The 19154-nt window shown below is 52.3% G+C and overlaps 1 protein-coding gene across 2 annotated transcripts in view; it reads right to left on the bottom strand.

Annotated features, from left to right (window-relative positions):
• NOL10 (nucleolar protein 10) overlaps positions 1-19154 on the bottom strand; it is a 100466-nt gene that overhangs the window by 58834 nt on the left and 22478 nt on the right. For both annotated transcript variants that reach the window (XM_002722390.5, XM_008249836.4), the window contains 5 exons: positions 18505-18590; positions 12650-12728; positions 10514-10663; positions 6383-6449; positions 1402-1454 (listed from right to left, as the gene is read on the bottom strand). In XM_002722390.5, the coding sequence (XP_002722436.2) occupies positions 1402-1454; positions 6383-6449; positions 10514-10663; positions 12650-12728; positions 18505-18590 (435 nt within the window). The remainder of the gene's footprint in view (positions 1-1401; positions 1455-6382; positions 6450-10513; positions 10664-12649; positions 12729-18504; positions 18591-19154) is intronic.

Raw genomic sequence — 19154 nt, 5'->3', positions numbered from 1 at the left:
AAGAGACAGACAGACAGGAATACGGCAGCAGTATCCGTGCAGAGCCTGGCGGAGAGGAGCAAGCGACAACTCAGGAAAGCTACGATGCTCCCCGTCTGAAGGCCTCATCTCACTGTCAACTCAGGAAAGCTACAATGCTCCCCGTCTGAAGGCCTCATCTCACTGTCAACTCAGGAAAGCTACAATGCTCCCTGTCTAATGCCTCATCTCACTGTCAACTAAGGAAAGCTACAACGCTCTGTCTGAAGGCCTCATCTCACTGTCAACCCAGGAAAGCTACGATGCTCCCTGTCTAATGCCTCATCTCACTGTCAACCTAAAGGAGTAGCTCAGGGGGCTTCCTGCTGCGTTCTCTTTCCCAAAGCCGCAGAGAGTCAGAGCCCAGGAGAGCACTCTTGTGCAGATGCCCCGGGCTACCTGAGAGCCACCACGGCCGGAGGCACTCCCTCCTCCGCCACGGAGGGTTCACGGGTTCCCGTCCCTCAGTCCTGCTCTCCTGCCCCCATGTCGCAGAGCAGGGGACGTCCTGCGACCACTCAGAGGCCTCGTGCCAACCCCGCACCACAGCAGATCGCATTTCCCACTGTAAGCTAAACACCACCAGTGCAGAAAGTTCTGGAATGTATGAGAATTCTCTAAGGAGAAAAAAGAACAGAATGCTAACTGCGTGCTATCATTGATCAAGTCGATCTAAGATGGCTTCTTTTGTGTGAGATTTATTTTTTAAACAAATTGTCAGAACAGAGGAAAAACCCTAGGAAGGCAATGGAAGTGGAAAAACTTTTTAGTCTGAGGCAAACTTCAACAAACAGTCGCACAAACACCACCGGGAGAACACTGTACAAGTGCAGTGAATGTGGAACAACCCTCTGGGGGCGCCCTAGCGCAGCAGGCTTCAGGGAACCAGGGAGCTGCGTGACAGACTGCCGCGTGTCCCGCAAAGGCCACGCCCCCTCACCGACCCGCAGCCCGCCTCCGCCTCAGCACTGTGAGCGGAACACGTGAATGCTGTGCTTCACCTCTGCATTCTGCTAACAACGAATCTCCCTCTATAACACTTGTCGGACAAAACACAAAACAGACAGACAACGGTGAGGTGACTGGGAGAGTAGCAGATTTTGATGTAAGAATTAGACCTCTTGGCAATTAACAGTTGAAAGGTTAAGATCCTAAAATACTTGGGAACAAATGCAACCTGAAGAATAACTACTAACTTGTGACGCCCACTTTAACCTGATGTTGATGGCTTCCCCCAGAAGAGTGTTTCAGCACTGGAAGCCCATTCAGCCAGCAAGCAACAGCACTGAGTGTCATTCATGCAGCCCCTGCCTGAGGCCCCGGCCTCAACACACCGTGTCCTGCTCATCCTATCTGATTGTTTCTCCTCTTCGCAGGACTTACCGGAATGTAGTAGATGCCCATCTTGGGGGTCTCATTGGCAGTTAGAAGCATTCCTAAAAATAAACACAGAGAAAACGGTAAACACATGGGGAGGAGAGGAGAAAAGGACTCGGCTACCTGCTGGAACGCCCAGGGTACTCAGCACAGGGTGCCCCGCTAGGTCCCCTACAGGTCGTGTCCTGGGCTTTAATCCCAGCCTCTCCTTGGCAGGGGGCCTCCAGTCACAGACTCCCCCACGTGCACACTGCCCGGGCTGTACCAGCTGTTGCAGCCAATGAAGGGTGAATCAAGGGATGGAAGATCTCTCATTGTCTGTCCTTTTTTCAAATAAATGAAGATGGGGCCGGCACGGTGGCACAGTGGGTTAAAGCCCTGGCCTGAAGCGCTGGCATCCCATATGGGGGCTGGTTCAAGACCTGGCTGCTCCACTTCCGATTCAGCTCTCTGCTATGGCCTGAGAAAGCAATGGAAGATGGTCCAAGTCCTTGGGCCCCTGCACCAGTGTGGGAGACCCAGAGGAGGCTCCTGGCTCCGGATTGGCACAGCTCTAGCTGTTGCGGCCAACTGGGGAGTGAACCAGCGGATGGAAAACCTCTCTCTCCCTCTCTTTCTCTCTGTGTAACTCTTTCAAATAAATAAATAAATAAATAAATCTTAAAAAAAAAATTAATGAAAATACAGGCAATCTCCAACAGCCCTGGAAGGCAGGTAAGAAAGCGGAGGCTGGATAATTTGCATAGTTAGTAAGCCTCAATCACATCTTTTCTAGCCCAAAGTGCACCTTCTCTTCTCTCTACTGAGGGTTCTGGAGTCACTGGTCCCGACTCCTGGGTCTGAAAGGGGCTCAGATGTACGCAAGCTTCCCCGGTTCCCGTGTCAGCAGTGTGACACACACCGAAGTCACGGAGCCGCCCTGCCTCGGCCAGCCCCCGGCTCACAGAGACCGCTGTGTGTGGACGCGGAGCAGACAGAGAGTGAGCAAGAGTGGCCGGAGGGTGAGCCGCGCGGCAGATGGTTTCTCAAGGCTCTGAGCAGCCTCAGCACTAGAAAAACACCAGGGAGCAATCACCATTATTCGATTACTACAAAACGAGCAGATGAGCAGATAAAGAAGAAGGTTGTCGCTTTTCTGAAACATGATTCAGCGCACAATGAGTCAGCAGAAAACAGAGAGACTGGAGCTTAAAGAAGGTGTGGTAAAGCAAGATGATGAATCAGCCACACGCAGGCCCGTCCACCACGAGTGGGGGCTCATCCCCTGTGCACGGAACCCTGGCAAGCTCACGGGTGCCCGGTGAACCGTCTGCAGGTCCCCGGGTAGTACCGGTCAGTCCTCCGTCAGGACGAATCACCCCCATCGTGCAGGACGCCCGCGTGATCTGCTGGGAGGAGACCCAACGGGAGAGCCCGGCAGGCCACGCTGGGCCTGAATCAACTCTTCAGCCCTAAGTTGTAGTTTAGGTGACACCAGCTATCATGAGAAACTGTCACATACTCAGACACTCAGAAGGAGCCCACTGGCCTGGGCTCAGAAGTCACCCTCGGGAGAAGCAAAAACGAGGGGGTGAAATTCTCCCGCAGTGAATTCTCTCAGCACCCCCTGGGCCCTCCACAGTGACCTCTGCTCTTCACCCCGCTCCAGCCTCACCGCACCTGCTGCGCTCCCCTTGGTAATCAGTCTGACCCCATTCTTGCCACCCGCATTGAATTCCTGAACCCCAGAACAGAAGTGCACCCCTACTACCCTGACAGCGGAAGTGCAGGCGACAGGCCCTGAGCTGCCCGCCTCTCCTGGGAGAGCGGTGTGCAACCGGAATGGCGACAGCCCCCAACACCAGGACGGCTCTAACCCAGGCTGCCACACGCCAGCCTGTGAGCCACCCTGCAAACCACCCCACTGCTCCGACCTGAGAGGTAAGACAGAAAACAAAAGAAAAGAAAAAGCCCACCAACTGCAGGCCACAGACTACACAGGGCTGTAACAAGACCATGATAAACGGTGACAGCCGCCAGCACCCACACTGACAACATCGGAACACGTGTTAAGCCCCTGCTCGCTGGGCTGTGCCGACTGCATCTCTTCTGCCTCGGGCGCCGCGGCCGCCGAGCTGTCACTCTGCCCGTTCCCGCCAAGCTTCTCGGCTGGCTCGTCTTCCTCCTCATCCGCCCCGCGAAGGAGCCACTCCTGCTCTCTCGACTCGCTCCACGTGCTCCCACCTCGGGAATCACCTCCATCTCCATGCCTCTGCACCCTGCTGACCCTGAGACCACAGTCCGCACTGCGCACAGACACAGCTGCAAGTGCAGGCCTGTGGGTCAGTGCGGGGCTGCAGCTGTGAGGGGCACGTGGGCACTGCAGGGAAAATACAAGTCTCGGGCCGGTGCTGGGCTGTGGTAGGTTAAACCTCCAACTGCAGTGCGGGCATCCCATATGGGCACTGGTTCGTGTCCCAGCAGCTCCTCTTCTGATGCAGCTCTCTGTTAATGGCCTGGGAAAGCAGTGGAAGATGGCCCAAGTGTTTTTTAAAAAAATCTAAAAAAAAAAAAAAAAAAAAATACACATCTCTGGGCCCTAGCCCTGGACACCTGAGTCAGTGCACTGTGGATGAGGCCAAGGGATCTGTACTTTAAACGCTCCCCAGATGACCAGTGGGCAGCCAAGCTAGAGGCCCTCTGCACACAGTGGCCCCATCCCATCACCTCCTACTACTCAGTGCTAGGAAAGCAGCCACGATCTCTGTCATTGGTTCCCCGCCTCAGCGCAGAGCACCACCCCCACAACTTTAGTTCCAAACCCACGTGCCTCTGGCACAGCGGGCAGACCTGCTTTCTGACAGCACCGTCTGAACAGGTCTTCTTCGCGGCAGGCAGGGCCAGTCCCCTCAGCTCGTCTCCTGGGCCTGCCCCCCGCGCCATCCGCCCTGCACCGCAGCCCTCCCAGAGCCACCGGTCAGAGGCTCGCAGCCCCCCCCCAGCTCAGCGTCCCCCGGGGTCTCGCTCTGCCCTCGCTGCTCTCAGGGGATCGCCTCCCCGTTCCCGCTGAGCCTTATCTCAGGGGATCGCATCCCCCGTTCCCGCTGAGCCTTATCTCAGGGGATCGCAGGGGATCGCCTCCCCGTTCCGCTGAGCCTTATCTCAGGGGATCGCAGGGGATCGCAGGGGATCGCCTCCCCCGTTCCCGCTGAGCCTTATCTCACTCACAAGCCAAATTCAGCAGAAATAACAGTCTCCACAGCCTCCCCGAGGTGCGCCAGTGAGACCCTCTCTAACATGCTGTTCTCTACCATACGGCGGCATAGCGGGTAAAGCTGACATCCCATAAGGGCACCAGTCTGGTCCCAGCTGCTCCACTTCCAACTATGCTCTCTGCTGTGGCCTGGGAAAGCAGTGGAAGATGCCCAAGCCCTTGGGCCCCTGCACCCACGTGCCAGAAGAAGCTCTGGCTCCTGGCTTTGGATTGGCACAGCTCCAGCTATTGCGGCCATCTGGGGAGTGAACCAGCGGATGGAAGACCCTCCTGTCCTCTGCCTCTGCCTCTCTGTAACTCTGCCTTTCAAATAAAATGAGCAAAGTAAAAAAAAAAAAAAGTGCTGGCTGTACATACATGATAGGGGTTTACACACTTTGTTGGATTCTCTCTCTCAAAACAACCCGAGTGGGGCCAGCACTGCGATGCAGAGGGCTATGTCAACACCTGCGATGCCGGCATGCCAAATGGGTGCTGGCTCAGGTCCTGGCTGCTCCGCTTCCGATCCGGCTCCCTGCTAATGTACCTGGGAAGGCAGCGGAAGATGGCTCAAGTGCTTGGGCCCCTGCAGCCAATGGGAGAGCCAGGTAGAGTACGGCAGCTCCGGTCAGCCACATTGTCACACAGAGAAACAACCGGGCCCTACAGTGCACTATGTTACAGGCTGCATATTAGTAGCTTGGTTGCACTCAATGCATTTCCAACTTACAATGGACTATCAGGCATTAACCCCTAAAGCCAAAAACACTAGCATAGAAAGATGTTACACCTTGCACCTTTCAATGTTATGTTCAATATTCATGTCTATAAATGTATCCAAACCTACCTGAACCACAGATTCACTTGTGAAAGAGAAGCTGATGAAAAACATCAAAGGAGAAAATAAGTCAACAGTTAGGGGCCGGCATTGTGGGGCAGCAGGTTATGCCACTGCCTGCAATGCTGGCACCTACAGGAGCACTGGTTGGAGACCTGGCTCTCAGCCTCCACTCCAGCTCCCTGCGGGTGTGTCTGGGAAGCAGTGGGGGACGGCCCGGGTGCTTGAGCCCCTGCACCCATGTGGGAGACCCAGATGGAAATCCAGGCTCTTGTCCAAGCCCCAGCCCTTGTGGCCATTTGGGGAGTGAACCAGAGGGTGGAAGAGCGCGCTCACTCGCTCTCTCTCTCTCTCTCTCGTCTGCCTTTCAAATAAATAAATAAATCTTAAAAAAAAAAAAAAAATCCCTGAGCATGTCTGCCCTCCGAGCACTGCCTGAGTGAACTCTTCCCCCCTCTCCCAAGCCCCTGAATGCTTCAGACCTGCCTTGACAGTACTGCTACTTCTGAAATCCACATGTGGCACACAACACAGAACAGAGCAAAACTCACGGCTTCCTGTGTCGTCTGTGTGATCAGGCAGCTCCCACCTGCTCCAAATCCCTCACCTCAACGGCCACACATGCTGCTCCGAATCATGCTACAGAGCACACCACAACAGCACTGCACCTGCCACCTACCTCCAGGTTCTCACTGGTTCTACTAACAGCTGGGCGGGCTGAGGCCTGAGTCATCAAGAGTGCCATTTTCTGAATCATCCACACCACTTCCTGTTCTTGGCTTGTCCACGTTAAAAAAAAAAAAAATCCAAGAATTGTCCAGACCAAACCAAATTCTGTCTTGAGAAATGAGTTTAAAACCAAACACATACAGCCTACACTTGTGTCATGGAACAATCGTTTGCTACATAACGCATACCTGAGTTGGGATAAAGGCAAACATCATTAAGGTCATGTTCTGGCTCCAAGGAAGTAAATATTTTCCCCTAAAATGTAAGCAAAAATGAATTATTAAGATAGTTAAAGGCAGGCAATTTTGGCAACGTCACACAACGCAAACAAACTGGAGGCATAACTCAGCCACCTATGCTATGCAAAGAAATAACTAATTCACGGAATTTACATTTTTAAAGTCTTAGGGAATCTGTCATATCAATTTATCAAATGTCCTCAGTATCAGAGAGGAAGAAACAGGCCAAGAAGGAGAGGTGACTTGTCAGAAAGTAAATAAATGAGTGCGAACTTTGAAAGGCAAAGCCCACAAGTCAGGACAGAGTGGTGCTTAGGGTGGCTGCGCCTCATCTGTGGTTTACTCGGCTTGCACCAGAGACCAGAGGAGGAGGCCTGCCACGCCTGCACCCGAGGCTGAGGAGGACACGGAAAGCAATGGAGTCGGAAGGCAAAATGCAATTCTACAAATACGTGAGGGATCAGGCATTACGTAGCTAAGGCTAAAACACGACTACTTTAAACGCAGGGGAAATGTGTTGTATGTGAAGAAATTCAATGAGAAGGAAAATAAAAGGGGAAAAAAGAAGATAAGAAGTTGGGTGTGGAGAAAGCTATGAGAAAGATAAACAAGACAAGCAAGGCACGCAAACGCAAGTGATTTGGGTGTTAGTCAAGCGGAAGTGTTTAGTCATGAGACAAAAAATGCCAAAATACAGTGTCCTGTAGCGTGACCGCGCAGCGATTCCCTGTGAGTGCAGAGAGATTTCTGCAGGCTCTCACGCTTCAGGCTCGTTGTTAGAAGACAGGCAGGACGCGGTGAGCTGCCAGGCGAGGGGGGGAGGGAGTGCGTGGGCAGGACGGCTAAGCAGCAGCGAGACTCCCACAGCTGCCTCCATTTCTGCAAGGGCACAGGGAACTCCACCAGCGTGGAACAGAAACGAAGGGCACCACGGCCTACAGAAACTCCCACGCAAAGCTCTGCAAGGGTCGGGAAGCCATGATTGTAAGTCATTGCCTTTAGGGAGGGAGGAAGCACAGCTGCCTTGCCACGATTTTATGCAATTTTAAAAGTGAAAATGTGGCTGGCGCCGCGGCTCACTAGGCTAATCCTCCACCTTGCGGCGCCGGCACACCGGGTTCTAGTCCCAGTTGGGGCGCCGGATTTGTCCCGGTTGCCCCTCTTCCAGGTCAGCTCTCTGCTATGGCCAGGGAGTACAGTGGAGGATGGCCCAAGTGCTTGGGCCCTGCACCCCATGGGAGACCAGGAGAAGCACCTGGCTCCTGCCATCGGATCAGCGTGGTGTGCCGGCCGCAGTGCGCCAGCCGCGGCGGCCATTGGAGGGTGAACCAACAGCAAAGGAAGACCTTTCTCTCTGTCTCTCTCTCTCACTGTCCACTCTGCCTGTCAAAAAAAAAAAAAAAAAAAAAAAAAAGTGAAAATGTGCTTGCAGTGTTACAAATAAAGATTGCTCTAGCATAAATTAGTTCAGATGGCCAGAAAAGCTGCAGAGATACTACGAAAACTCAAAGCTAACAAATGATTCCAGGCATCACCACAGTAAGTCCTTCAGGCATTCAGCAAAGCTGTGATTGCCTGTAACTTACAGACTCCCAAGGCTCTCGGACGGAATCAGGCAGACACAGAGGGAGAGCAAAGCTCAGCAAGGTCAGCACCTCACGAGTTAACACGGGACCGAAGCAGCAACAGCAGTGGCCTGGGAAGGCGGCCGGGCTGTGGCGGGCTCCTGCAGCACCCACGCCCTGCGCACAGCGGCACCCAGCAAAGAGCGCACTTGCCCTCGGGCGGTCAGTACAGACAGGGGCATCTTCTACCCAACTTCATTTCAGATATGAACTTCTTTTTGAGAATTTTCTTCCCAGCTAGTTCACTTCTCCAAATGTACACAACAGCCAAGACTGAGCCCAGAAGGGGCCAGGTCTCCCCCGGGCAGCAGTGCCTCCCAAGGCCACGCCAGAGCTGGGCGCCCAGCCCAGGCATTCCCATGTGGGGCAGGGGCATATTAACCACCAGGCCAGACCTCCCCACACAATCACTGTGTGTCAGCTGAAAAGAATAAATTTTAAAAAGATGCTAAGTTTCTGGTTAATTAAATGTAAAGAACTCTTAAAAGCAATTTAACGTTACACTGAATGCATTTTTCTCATTCATTTAATGAACTACCTTAAAACAACAACAGGTGAAAAGGCACAGACTTCCTATGTGTACGGGGTCCCACAGAAAGTCAATGCCCTTAAACTAACCTTTTGCTATTCTCTCAAAAAACTGAGGTTTTAAGATGAAAAGCAGGGGCTGCTGCTGGGCCGCAGCAGATTCAGCTGCCGCCTGTGACACCGGTGTCCCACATGAGCCCCAGTTCTAGTCCCGGCTGCTCCACTTCCCACCCAGCTTCCTGCCAATGTGCCTGGGAAAGCAACAGAGGATGGCCCAAGTGCTTGGGTCCCTGCACACATGTGGGAGTCCTGGATGGAGTTCCAGGCTCCTGGCTTCAGCCTGGCCCAGCCCCAGCCATTACAGCCATTTGGGGAGTGAACCAGTGGATGGAAGACCTCTCTCTCTCTGTTTGTGTTTGTACTTCTCTCCGTAACTCTGCCTTTCAAATTAAATAATAAATAAGTCTTCAAAAATTAAATAAAATGAAAAATAGACAGCTATCCAAACCAGCAATATAGGATTATTACTTTTTAAAATGACACTTGGAGTTGAAGGTCAGGAAGAACAAAATATTCTTAAGAAAATACAGCTTTTAAGAAAAATATTAGAAAAAATCATTGTAGAAGTGTCACTTCTAAAATCCGATTATTTGAGGTGAGGGAAAGTCTGGAACCAAAGGTTCTAGTCCTGATTGGGGCACCGGATTCTGTCCTGGTTGCCCCTCTTCCAGTCCAGCTCTCTGCTGTGGCCGGGAGCGCAGTGGAGGATGGCCCAAGTCCTTAGGCCCTGCACCCCATGGGAGACCAGGAGAAGCACCTGGCTCCTGGCTTCAGATCAGCACAGTGCGCCGGCCATAACGGCCATTTGGGGGGTGAACCAACGGAAGGAAGACCTTTCTCTCTGTCTCTCTCTCTCTCTCACTGTCTAACTCTGCCTGTCAAAAAACAAACAAACAAACAAAAGATTCATAATACTACTGACAGAGCAGCCCATGAACACCCTCAGGCTGTGAGAGCCTCAGGATCTCAGAGGTCTCTCAGGGATGGACTTTTAATTTATTTAATTTATTTCTTCTGAAAGGCAGAAAGGTGGGGGGGGGGGGGAGATTTATCTTATCTTATCTTCCACCTGCTGGTTCACTCTCCAAATACTTGCAATAGCTGGGGCTGAGCCAGGCCAAAGCCAAGAGCCAAGAAATCCATCGAAGTATCCTGCGTGGGTGGCAGAGTACTTGAGCCAACACCCGCTGCCTCCCAAGGTGTGCATTAGCAGGAGGCTGGAGCAGAAGCAGAGCTGGGGCTCAAACCCAGGCTCTGACCATGGGATGCCCAAGCCATGACGTAGCCACTGTGCCAAACACTTGCCCCAGTGGCTCTTTTTGTTCTTTTTAAAGATTTGTTTATGTTGAAAGTCAGAGTTGTATATAAAGGGAGAGAGAGAGACAGAAGTCGTCCATCTACTGGTTTGCTCCCCAAATGGCCGCAATGACCAGGGCTGGGTCGAAGCCAGGAGCCGGGAGCTTCTTCTGGGTCTCCCATGTGGGTGCAGGCACCCCAGGACTTGGGCCATCCTCCACTGCTGGACTGGAAGAGGAGCATCTGGGACACGAATCAGTGTGCATACTGGATGCCAGTGCCGCAGGCAGCGGCTTAACCCACTGCGCCACAACAGTCCCCGCCTCAAGACTCAGTGATTTTTTTCTCCATCTGTGCAGGGAACACCTACAATGCACGCCAGTTCTAGCGGATCAGGAGAACTTTTTCATAGGGAGAAAGCCATCACGCCTGGGTGACCTGAGGCAACTGACTTCCTCCTACGCGACAGAGAGATGAAACACCTCTTCCTCAGGACCCCTGATCACTGAGAGAAGGCACACTGGGAACACACACAAATAAGAAGAAAGTAATGTCCACCACAAACTCGTACCGAGTTCTTATTCCACATTTTGATAATCCGGGAGTCGGCAGACAAGACCAGGTCCAGGGAGTCCTGGAAGTGCACCGACTTGATGGGCAGCCCGTACTGGTGGTCCTTAACGAGCAGCGGCTTGTCGGAGCGGAGATCATACAGCAACACCTGAAACAGGAAGGAAGTTATTCTGCTCACGCAAACTAAATATTTTACCTTAAAAAGAAACAGACTGACGGCTCCCATCTAGTTCATCACCTGACGAAAATGAAAACCCTTACTCAGGGTGCTAAGATTCTAAAGTCAGCCAGTAATGTTCTAGAAAAATCTCTTAGATTATTTCTAGAGAACACAGCTTTATGAGCTCAACCCTGAGCATTAATTTTTAGGCACACTAAGTTTGACAACTACTGAGCTATGCTAAGAAATCACTTTTATAAAAAAAAAATTCTGCAAGAATTTGTTTCAGGGCCGGTGCTGTGGCGCAGTGGGTTAACGCTCTGGCCTGAGGCACCGGCATCCCATGTGGGCACCGGTTCTAGTCCTGGCTGCTCCTCTTCCGATCCAGCTCTCTGCTGTGGCCTGGAATAGTAGAAGATGGCCCAAGTCCTTGGGCCCCTGCACCCACGTGGGAGACCCAGAAGAGGCTCCTGGCTCCTGGTTTCGGATCAGCGCAGCTCTGGCTGTTGCGCCCATCTGGGGAGTGAGCCAGCGGATGCAAGACCTTTCTCTGTCTCTAACTCTCTCTGTAACTCTGTCATTCAAATAAATAAAATAAATCTTTAAAAAAAAAAGATAAAAAAAAAAAAAGAACTTGTCTCACTTGCTTATTCAACAAATACATCAGAGAGCCTCCGACACACCAGGCACAGCCACAGCAAATGATATAAAAGAGAATGAGGGGCTGGTGCTGCAGTGTAGCAGGTAGGCTTGGGCACCTGCACTGCGTGGGAGACCCAGAAGAAGCTCCTGGCTCCTGGCTTCGGGTCAGTTCAGCTTTGGCCGTCGTGGCCATCTGGGGAGTGAATCAGCAGATGGAAGACTCCTCCCCGCCGCCTCTGGTATCTCTGCCTTCCAAATAAATAAATAAATCATTAAAAAAAAAAAAAAAAAAAAAAAAAACAGGGGCCGGCACAGTGGCTCACTTGGTTAATCCTCCGCCTTCAGCGCCGGCATCCCACATGGGCACCAGGTTCTAGTCCCGGCTGCTCCTCTTCCAGGCCAGCTCTCTGCTGTGGCCAGGGAGTGCAGTGGAGGATGGCCCAAGTGCTTGGGCCCTGCACCTGCATGGGGGACCAGGAGAAAGCATCTGGCTCTTGGCTTTGGATCGGCGTAGCTCCAGCCGTAGTGGCCATTTGGGGGGTGAACCAACAGAAGGAAAACCTTTCTCTCTGTCTCTCTCTCTCACTGTCTAACTCTATCTGTCAAATAAATTAAAACAAAACAAAACAAAACAAAACAAAACAAGAACAGAGTCCAGAGGGAGGGTGGTGCCAGGCCAGCCCCGTCTGGGAGAAGGGGAATCCTCGTCTGACCCCATCGTTAGAAGCTGGGTCTTAGTGCCAGACCCCCGCTAGCCGGTGATGACAGAGGAAGCAAATCGATTACAGCAGGACGTCAGACCTCCCTGGGGACAGCAGTGGGCTCTGTCTTGAAGGACAGACAGACAGCTCCGGGAACTGCTAATGCACTCAGACGGTCCTCTGCTCTCACAGCTGGGATGTGTCTACTGGAGCCACGGGAGAAGGCTCCGGGAGCTCACAAATGAGCTCACACTTGTTAAACACATCTCTCGTCTGCAGGGCTCCTCCGAGCCATCAGTGCACGTGTGAACCCACCGCAAGTCTCTAAGACCAGGAGTCTGGCAGAATTCCAAACGCTTCAACCCCAGGACCTGGAACACGCTGTTCCAGCTACTACCAAGACAGCACCCAAGGCCTACAAATCTGTAACTCCAGCTCCACAGCATCTCAGGCCAGCCACAGGGCAAGGTCAAGGCTTCTCAAATGCTGGAGGAATGAGACACGCTGCGGCATCCTCTCCACTCTGGCCAAAACAGCGACGCCTCGTTCTCTGTTCCCACAGCGTGCTTCTCATAACACGGTGTCCCCGAATGCCAACTTTATATCAAGTTTCCAGCTTCAACACATTTACCTGCCCTGTCGATGTTCCAACTGCCATGGTCAAAGCACCATGAAACTTCAAAGCAGAGATGGTGGGCAGACTGCTTATCCTGAAAGGGAAAATATTCAGGGTCCATGAACACACGGCCAAACCCGCCACGTAACAAGCGCATCCGCTGTCAGCCTCATTTTAGCTCTAGCAGAGAATCACACGTCCAGCCTCCAGACACACAGACGCAGTCCACCTTGACCTGTCACGCTGCTGCTTAATTTATGAATTGAGGCAGAGCACCACAGAGGGAGCTCCCAACTCCCGCTTCACCCCCAAGTGCTGCCGACCACTGAGGCTGGGCCGGGCCAAAACTACGGGCCAGGGACTCACTGCAGGGCTCCCACGTGGGGGCAGAAGTCCACTTAACTGCGCCTTCGGCACCGCCTCCCAGGTTCTGCACTGGCAGGAAAACGCAGCCAGGAGCCAGAGCCCGGAACTAGACCCAGGTGCTGCAACGTGCAGTGCAGAGGTCTCACTTCCTGGGCGGACGCCTGCACTGTGATTAAGCCAGAGTAAGGTATCTGCAGAAGCATCCTCCTTTTTAACTAATAGGAAGAAATTTTATATTTGAACATGGGTATGTGCATTTTCACTTTAAAATTAGCTAAAACAAAGACTAATCTGCAGGGACCAGCACTACGGGGTACCAGGTTAAGCTGGTATTCCATATCAGAGCGCTGGTTCGAGTCCCTGCTACTCTGATTCCAATCCAGCCCCCTGCTAACATGCCTGGGAAAGCAGTGGAAGACGGCCTAACGCCTGGATCCCTGCTGCCCATGTAAGAGACCCAGATGGAGTTCAAGGCTCCGAGCTTCAGCCTGGCCCAGCCTGAGCCATTGTGGTCATTTGGGGAGTGAACCAGCAAATGGAGATGGACTCTCTCTCTCACTTTCAAATAAATAAATACATCTTTTTAAAAAGCAAAGAAAAAGACTAATTGTCAGATGAGGCCATTGGACTCTAAAGCCAGATGAACGGCATGACCAGAGCAACGTGCTCCTCACGCCAACGCGAGCCCCAGCACCGACGGCAACGCTCGGCAGTGGGGAGAGCGCCAGGCGCGGGCTCAGAGGCGTCAGCCTCGCCGCCGGGCCAGGCTGGGGCTGCAGCTTCACCAAGTCTCTTCTGCCACCTAAAGCCTCCGCTCGGAACTACACGGCACTCGGGACCCTGGAGGCCTGACCGCCGCGCTGTGCTCCTTTGCGCTCCAAAACCCATGAGACTCAGTTCCCAGGGGCCAACATTCTGGCACCGACCTGGCCCAGCCCCCGCTGTTGGGGCCATTTGGGGTGCGAAGCAGTAGATGGAGGACCTTTCTCTGTCTCTCTCTCTCTCTCTCTCTCTGTCTCCTCTCTCTTTCTCTCTGTAACTCCTTCTTTCAGGTAAATAAATAAATCTTTTTAAAAAAATCATTCTCCAGTATAGTGATATATTTTCTCCACTTAAACTTTGTTTTTTAATAAAATTTGTTATTTTCTTCATACAGGTATGAAGTTTATTGCTTAGTCCTTTATAATATTTGTTGCTAAAAGTGAGCACTTTTTCTCTTATTTTTCTAACTGGATTTTGCTGAAAAATACCAAAACCATCGACTGCTGCACATTTACTTTGTACCCAGCCCACCAGTTCTGAAAGGTTTCCAGGTTCTCGGCAGACAGTCCCAGTCTGGGACCACGCCAGCCCCCCACCCCCACCCTTTCTCCTGCTGTGCTGGCTCCGCCTTCCAGAACTTTGTTACCTAACAGAAGTGACAATAAATCAGTAAAATCACCCAAAACTAAATCAACAAAATCAATCAAAAATGAGTCAACATTTTGGTAAATACCCCGACTTTGTTCCTCTGCCTACACTTACATGTTCACTGTTTTCCTACAAGAAGTGTTCAGCTCTACAGGCAACCACTGGCCTGCTTTTCCACTGGGGACATGCACAGAACACCTCCCCTAGCAACAAGTGCGCTCTTGAACACGACTGTCAGGCTGCACAGTGTGTGTGCCATGGAGAGGTACGGTGACAGTACCTAGCGCATTACAGAAGTTAATGAGGGTAAATACTCGGTGTCACTTCACCAGCATCCCCAGACTCTCCCTGCGCCCTCACGTCAGTGACGATGCTGGGGCAGATGCCACGAGCCGAGGAGGGCGGGGTGAGGAGGAGCGTTCTATAAGCATGTGGTGGGTGGGTTCCTGTAAGGCAATTTAGCCACGTGCCAAATGCCCTAAAAACATGCACACTGTTTAACTCAGAAGTCTGAGGCTTGGGTATTCTCCCTAAGGAAATTAACCAGAGGTCTGTATGAGAACATGTAACACTGAAACCTTGACCCTCCTGCATGTACCAACAGGGATCTGATGATTTAAGCTACACCTGTCTTGCACTCAGAGGTCATTTTACATTTTTAAGTGTTCTTTTTGGCACTTCCTAGTATCTTCTTTATATTAAGTATAAATCATTTTTCTAAATAACAAAGTGATCTTTTTAAATAAGCAAAAACCACTGGAAATGTTCCACCTTTAAGGACAAAGGAGACCACTCAAAATGTTTGTGAATCAGTATTCTATTCAGATTAAATAAATACTCTGTTTCTAAAGACCAAAGTTAAGACTGTTTTACAACCCTTCCTTAAGTAACTCCAATATTATTTCTATCATAACCACTAAATTTAAAATAGAAACACTCTAAGATATATTGCAAATAAGCCAGCGCCACGGCCCACTAGGCTAATCCTCCGCCTTGCAGCACCAGCACACCAGGTTCTAGTCCCGGTCGGGGCGCCGGATTCTGTCCCGGTTGCCCTCTTCCAGGCCAGCTCTCTGCTGTGGCCAGCGAGTGCAGTGGAGGATGGCCCAAGTGCTTGGGCCCTGCACCCCATGGGAGACCAGGAGGAAGCACCTGGCTCCTGCCATCGGATCAATGCGGTGTGCTAGCTGCAGCGCGCCGGCTGCGGCTGCCATTGGAGGGTGAACCAACAGCAAAGGAAGACCTTTCTCTCTGTCTCTCTCTCTCACTGTCCACTCTGACTGTCAAAAATAAAAATAAAAATAAAAGATAGATTGCAAACAATACCTGCTGGCCTATTTTCCTTAAAGAACACTCCCAACATGAGGCTTACTAATGACGGAGCTTGTACCACAACCCAACTCTTTTCATTCTAAGTCAAAGATAAGCTAGTGTTTAAGAGCAAGGGAGCTTTCGGCTGGGGCTGCCATCTTCCAGTAATTTGCCAAGATGACGAACACAAGAAAGAGGCGAGGTGGCCGGTATCTGTTCTCCAGGCTTTTCAGAAAACATGGAGTTGTGCCTTTGGCCACATACATGGGCATTTACAAGAAAGGTGACATTGTGGACATCAAGGGAATGGGTACTGTTCAAAAAGGAATGCCCCATAAATGTCCCCATGGAAAAACTGGAAGAGTCTACAATGTTACCCAGCATGCTGTTGGCACTGTTGTAGACAAACCAGTGAAGGGCAAGAGTCTTGCCAAGAGAATAATGTGCGTATTGAACACACTGAGCACTCTAAGAGCCGAGACAGCTTCCTGAAACGTGAAGGAAAACGATCAGAGAAAGAAGGCAGCCAAAGAGCAGGGCACCTGGGTTCAACCACAGCGCCAGCCTGCGCCCCCAGGAAGCCAGCTTGTCAGAACCGATGGAAAGGAGCCTGAGCTGCTGGAACCCACTCCTTATGAATCCATGGCATAATAACTGTAAACAAACAAAAGACCTAATTGAGGAAAAAATAACAAGAGTAAAGGAAGGGGCCGGCACTGTGGCGCAGTGGGTAAAGCCACCGCCTGTAGCGCCGGCATCCCATATGGGTGGGTCTGGTTCAAGTCCCGGCTGTCCTACTGCCAATCCAGCTCTCTGCTATGATCTGGGAAAGCAGTGGAGGATGGCCCAAGTCTTTGGGCCTCTGCACCTGCATGGGAGACCCAAAGGAAGTTCCTGGCTCCTGGCTTTGGAATGGCACAGCGCCAGCCGTTGGGGCCATCTGGGGAGTGGACCACTATATGGAAGACCTCTCCACACCCACCCCACACTCTGCTTCTGCCTCTCTGTAACTCCGCCTTTCAAATAAATAAATAAATCTTTAAAAAAAAATATGAGTAAAGGAAAAGGGGCCAGCGCCATGGTGTAGGTTAGCCAGCACCTCATATGGGCACCAGTTTGAGTCCCAGCTGCTCCGCTTCTGATCCAGCTCCCTGCTAATGGGCCTGGGAAAGCAGAAGATGGCCAAGTCCTTGAGCCTGTGGACCCACGTGGGAGACCTGGAAGAAGCTCCTGGCTTCGGATCAGACCAGTTCCAGCCATCACAACCATCTGGGGAGTGAACCAGTGGATGGAAGACCTCCCTCTCTCTCTGCCTCTGCCTCTCTCTTTCAAATAAATCTTTAAAAAAAAAAAAAAAAAAGAAAGAAAGGAAAAGTCACCTCTGCTCCCTAGGGAATGGGCCTCTTTACCTCACACCAGGCTTCCTTTTCTCCAAAACCACTCAAGGTTCTGATTCTTTCTTTTACACCAAAATCATAAAATATGCACATACCTTCCACTGGATTATCTATTACCAACTACAGAATAAGCGAATTTTCCAACCTAAATGTTAATAAACTATACTGCAAACCATGATGAATGAAGCTGCTTGTTGTATTACTTAATGAAATCAAACATAGCCAGAGAAAAACAGTCCCTAAGTTCACCTTAAATGTTGGAATACACAGATGACAAAATTGAATGTATTCTTTACTCACCACAAAAGGGATGCATGCAATGAGAAGAGGTCTCTCTCTTATGCAGTGCTCTTAGTTTATTTTCTAGGCAAGGATGCCTCACATAAACCCATTTTATTTAAAAAGCAGCTAAGCATCCTCCTCTCCCCCAGGAAACTGCAAACCACACCAAACAGTGCAGCACTCGGAGGGCTCACAGCAGCCACCACAGACCACACCTTGCAGCGGACATGAGCACAGGTGGCCATCTGACCAGCCCGAAAGGGCACAGATGGTAAAACCGCAACCACAAGCCAAGAGCCCAGGGAAAAGGCATTTCTGAATTGACAGCAGCAAAGTAAACCCCAGGCCCAGGGTCTGACGGAGACAGACACCCCTGTGCCCCTGTGCCAAGCGGCAGGGGCCTCTGGTGAATGGGGCGGGGACTGAGAGAGACAGACACCCCTGTGCCCTGTGCTACTGCAGCAGGGGCCTCTGGTGAATGGGGCGGGGACTGAGAGAGACAGACACCCCTGTGCCCTGTGCTACTGCGGCAGGGGCCTCTGGTGAATGGGGCGGGGACTGAGAGAGACAGACACCCCTGTGCCCTGTGCTACCATGGCAGGGGCCTCTGGTGAATGGGGGCAGAGCGGGACGGGGCCTCTGACTTCATCCCCAGGCAGGCACAGAAATGAGAAAAATGCCAAAGCCGCGCTCCCCTGCGCCCTAGAGTTTAAAGCACACCTCTCCGCCGGACCGCACCACCGATCGCACAGGCGCTCACTGAGAGCCGGCGCTAGGCAGCGATCCGGCGCCCACGGAGGGCTCTGACGGCAGGTCTCTGGCTTGGGCTCTTCGGGAGACTCTACGTAGACACAGAGTTTCCATATAAAGTAGGTAAGCACAGGAGCTACCATTGGCTGTGAGTCTCAAGCCTCACCCCGCAGCGCCCTGTCTGGATTCCCTACCGACGGGCGCGGGGCGCGGGGCGCGGGGCGCGGGGCGCGGGGCGCGGGGCGCGGGGCGCGGGGCGCGGGGCGCGGGGCGCGGGGCGCGGGGCGCGGGGCGCGGGGCGCGGGGCGCGGGGCGCGGGGCGCGGGGCGCGGGGCGCGGGCTGGCCGTACTCACTCGGAGTCCGCGGTGACGCTGCTCAGCGCACAGTCCAACACGCCCACTCTCCTCCGAGTCCTGGGGTCCCAGCACTCCACGCGGCCCTGGACAAAGCAGACCCAGTGTGAACGCAGGCTGCTCCAGGAGGTGCGCAGACGTGAGATCCACCTCACTATCGTGGGCTGCCTCCGGAGAATGAACACGCACCTTCACCCTGCTCCCGTTCGGCCCGGTTAAATCTCACTGGGGACGTCCCCGCCCCAGATGCGCGTGCCTGCACAGCCCGGCTGTTTCTGCTCCAGTTTCCTGCTACCGCGCGTTGTGGCGGGCGCGGATGGCGGCCCTGGCCCCGGCCCCCTGTACCCGCTCACAGCACCCACCTGAGCTCTGGGCTCCTGACTTCCGCCTGGCCCCGCCCCCCCTGTTGCAGGCATTTAGGGAGAAAACGAGTGGATGGACTATGTATCTCTCCCTATCTCTGTCTCTATGTCTTTCAAATAAAAATGAAAATAAGTAAATTTTGTTTTACCATGACTTGATTTTCTAATTAAAACAAAAGAAAAAACATCACTCTCAAAAATAAAAAGTGCAATCAACGCATGATCCTGGAACTGGATTAGACAGGGGAAGGAGGGCACAGTTAAAAGATACTGTGAGGGGCAGCGCTG

The sequence above is a fragment of the Oryctolagus cuniculus genome, chromosome 2 (genome assembly GCF_964237555.1).
Source record: "Oryctolagus cuniculus chromosome 2, mOryCun1.1, whole genome shotgun sequence".
Classification (NCBI taxonomy): Eukaryota; Metazoa; Chordata; class Mammalia; order Lagomorpha; family Leporidae; genus Oryctolagus; species Oryctolagus cuniculus.
The sequence above is the reverse complement of the archived record's forward strand: the minus strand, read 5'-3'. Positions and strand labels throughout refer to the sequence as shown.